The 3,507-nt window shown below is 35.3% G+C and overlaps 1 protein-coding gene across 1 annotated transcript; it reads left to right on the top strand.

Moving 5' to 3' along the window:
• The first annotated feature begins 202 nt into the window (after positions 1 to 202).
• Positions 203 to 2,618, top strand: TRM10 (tRNA (guanine(9)-N1)-methyltransferase-like protein). Its single transcript, XM_068640151.2, has 3 exons — positions 203 to 785; positions 1,368 to 1,727; positions 2,170 to 2,618. The coding sequence occupies exons 1-3, from the start codon at positions 333 to 335 to the stop codon at positions 2,383 to 2,385; spliced, it is 1,029 nt and encodes a 342-aa protein (XP_068496252.2). The 5' UTR covers positions 203 to 332; the 3' UTR covers positions 2,386 to 2,618.
• The last annotated feature ends 889 nt before the right edge of the window (positions 2,619 to 3,507 follow it).

Raw genomic sequence — 3,507 nt, forward strand, 5'->3', positions numbered from 1 at the left:
AAAAAAATAATCTACATTTTTTTTTGTATAATTATTTATCACTAATATTTTAAATAACATGATATCATATTTATATTATTATTTTAAATAATTACAATGTATATATATATATATATATATATGTACAATAGGTTGCTAATTAATATTACCAAATTAATTTCATCGTTCGCATAAATTTAAATTTTCCACTGACCCTTAAGACAAAGCAAGTCTATTAACCCAAGACAGTTTATAATTTTCGAAAAAAGTAAAACTACGAACAGATAAAAACTGACCAAATTAAAGAGAGCAGTTCCAGCGAGGGTGTCTCCAACAAATCCCTAATCCAAACAATGCCGGAATCACCCGGCGGCAGAGACGCCGGCGCTCCACCGACGATGACGGGAGTGCAAAAGCCACAGACTGACCAAAACGCTGCGGAAAAAACCAACGCCGATCCTCCGGTGCTCTCGAAGAACGCGCAGAAGAAGCTGGCGAAGCAGCAGAGGTTCGAGGCGAAAAAGGCGGAGAAAAAAGCCGCGGCGAAGGAGCAGAAGCGAAGAGACGTAGAGAGAAAGCGGAAGGAGTGGGAAGAGAGCCTCGCCGGCATCTCCGAAGAGGAGAGAGCGAAGCTGTTGGAGTCTCGAAGGAGCGTCCGCAAGGAGAGAATGGAGAAGAGGTCGCTGGAGAAAGAGAGCAAGAGAGAAAGACTAACTGTAGCGAGAGAACAAGGTCAAAACGTCGTCGTCGATCTCCAGTTTTCTCACCTCATGAACCCTAACGAAATCCACAGCCTCGTTCAGCAGGTTCGTTCCTAAACTCAAATACTCGATTTCACTCTGAGAAGGTTTGAATAAACAATTTGCGATCACAATGTGAAGGTTTTTAGACTCTCTGCGGCTGCAATTGCGGTGCATTTATCTGTCAATTCTCGCAATAACAATGATAGCTAGTCGCAACTGCAATCTAGATACTGTTTGAATAAACTTCTCTATATCAAGAAGGAATTGACAATAAACTTTGCATAAATCCATAATAAGCTAACAAAACAGAGCTTCTTTAAAATAGTTTAGGCATAAGTTTTTTTTTTTCTTCGGAGAGGTTTGTGTAAACAGAATCTCAAGTTAAACTTTATAATTTTGACTAAGGCATGTTTGGATGAGTTTCTTCTTAAAAACTTTCAGGAAAAAACAAAATAAGATGAATAAAATGAAATCGACTTTCTCAATTTAAAATTAGTTTATAGATAAGCTACTAATTTGGAGAAACTCTCATATATCTTCAAAATTTTATTTTGTAAGGAGGGTAATTTTTTTTATTAATATTTTTTCTTTCTTAGAAGTCCTTACGATTCTTAATGAATAATGGATCTGTTATTGAATTTGCAGGTTATGTATTGTTATGCTGTGAATGGAAGGTGCGCTTCCCCTGCGCATCTTTGGCTCACTGGCTGCGACGGAGAAATGGATAGTGCATTGAAGCGGATTCCGGGGTTTGATAAATGGATAATTGAGAAGGAGAATAGGTCTTACATTGAAGCCTTGTGTGATCGAAGGGAGGATTTGGTTTATCTCACTGCGGATTCAGAGACTGTTCTTGAAGAACTTGATTTGAAGAAGATTTATGTTATTGGTGGGTTGGTGGATAGGAACCGGTGGAAGGGCATAACGTTGAAGAAGGCACAAGAGCAAGGAATTCAAACGGCTAAACTCCCCATAGGAAATTTCATGAAGATGTCTAGCTCTCAGGTATTATTCATTTCATAGTAAATAGTAAATATACCATTTCGTTTTGAAAATGATAACTTCTGTTGCTTTAGCTCCTGAAAGCTTTTGTTCTGTGAATCTGTACAAATTAGATTTTGGGGATGAGATTAATATCAAGCTATTTACTTGGTAAAGTGTTCTTGTTAATAGGTTGAGGTTTTGGGTAGTAATTTATGTGACATTTGTATTTGCCTCCATATACTCACATATAGCATAGAAGGGGAATTTCTATAATTAGAATCATTGGCATTGCACTTTGTTTTTCTTTTCTTTACTTCTATTGAGTTGATCCTGATGTTTGGGTGGGATCTTTTACTCTAGTCTTCTAAGATCAGACAAGTGACATCACTGCAGTCTTCTACTTAGAATTTGCAAATTTCCTTTTGTATGATAATTCATCTTATTTATCGGATGGAGCCTTCAGGTTCTTACTGTGAATCAAGTGGTAGAAATATTACTCAAGTTCTTGGAGACAAGGGATTGGAAAACATCTTTCTTTGCCGTTATCCCTCAACGGAAAAGATGTCAATCCGATTCAGAAGGAAATGCAGAAGATACGTTAGAGGAAGAACACGAGCTAAACGATGATCTAACTGCAAGTAAAAGGAAATGTGTTGAGGAGGTCCCTTCTAACAGTTAGAACTGTCTCTGCCTTAAAGTAATCCTTACAAACCTGTTGATCTTCTGGAAAGCCAGCATCCAAACAGAAGTTTCAAATCAGAGCTTCACATGCAATCTTAATACTGACAGGGAATTAGGCATAATTTTGATATGCTTTGTGACAATCTGTAACGGGATTTTCCACCAGGCGTTGCTCCAAAGTATAAGTACCTCGACGATGATTTTGAAATGGAATGATTCTTTTTGAATGTTGCTCTTCGGGTTTTGGATTCATTCACAACTATATTTACATTTTTTTTCTTTATTTTTACCTTATTTTTCTTACTTTTTTTAATCAAACTCGTTCTCTCCTTTTCTCTTTTCATCTCTCAGTCATCTTTACACATTCATTTTAACTTTTGGAAAACGTTAAACATTCGACGGTGACTATAGTAAAAGAGTTTAATTTTCACACATGTCTTTAAGGTTTGAATGTGATTATATGTGCAACTATGTGTATATATAATTCAACGAACCACCTCTTGGCAGTGCTGATACTGAAAAACCTGTTAAGAGGTAGGTGGCAACGCTATAGCCTATAATCTCAATTCTTAATGTATTATGTATGGGTGATTTTTATCTGCACAGTCATAGTTTTCACAGGCACTCTCAAGGGGTAGTTAAAAAACCAAATTGCTCCCCTTGTTGCTGTCCTCTCTTTGTTGTCATTGTCCCTATCGTGGCTGTTATTCTTCTCCATATGTTTGTGTTATGGATGAATTAAAGGAAAAGGTATTTCTGATTGAGTAATATAAAAGTTATTTTTTTTTGCATAAAAAAGGTGTTTGAATTTAATAATGTAAAAGATACTTATGAATTACACACTCTGAAAGTAAAGAAATAATTTTTGAATTGTGCAATCTCCAAGATTCTTGGATTACATATTTGAACTTTTTTTATGAAAAAATAACTTTTAAATTACATAATTGGAAAGTAAAAAGTATTTCATGATTATACAGTTTGAAAACTTTTTTCATATAAAAAATATTCATGAATTGTGAAATTCAGAATGAAAGAAAAGTTTATAAATTGTACAAAGTTTCTAAATTGTATAATACAGAAATTATTTTCTGGATTCCTCAATGCGTAAGTCTAATTCATA

Source organism: Phaseolus vulgaris, chromosome 6 (genome assembly GCF_051622355.1).
Source record: "Phaseolus vulgaris cultivar YP4 chromosome 6, ASM5162235v1, whole genome shotgun sequence".
Taxonomy (NCBI): domain Eukaryota; kingdom Viridiplantae; phylum Streptophyta; class Magnoliopsida; order Fabales; family Fabaceae; genus Phaseolus; species Phaseolus vulgaris.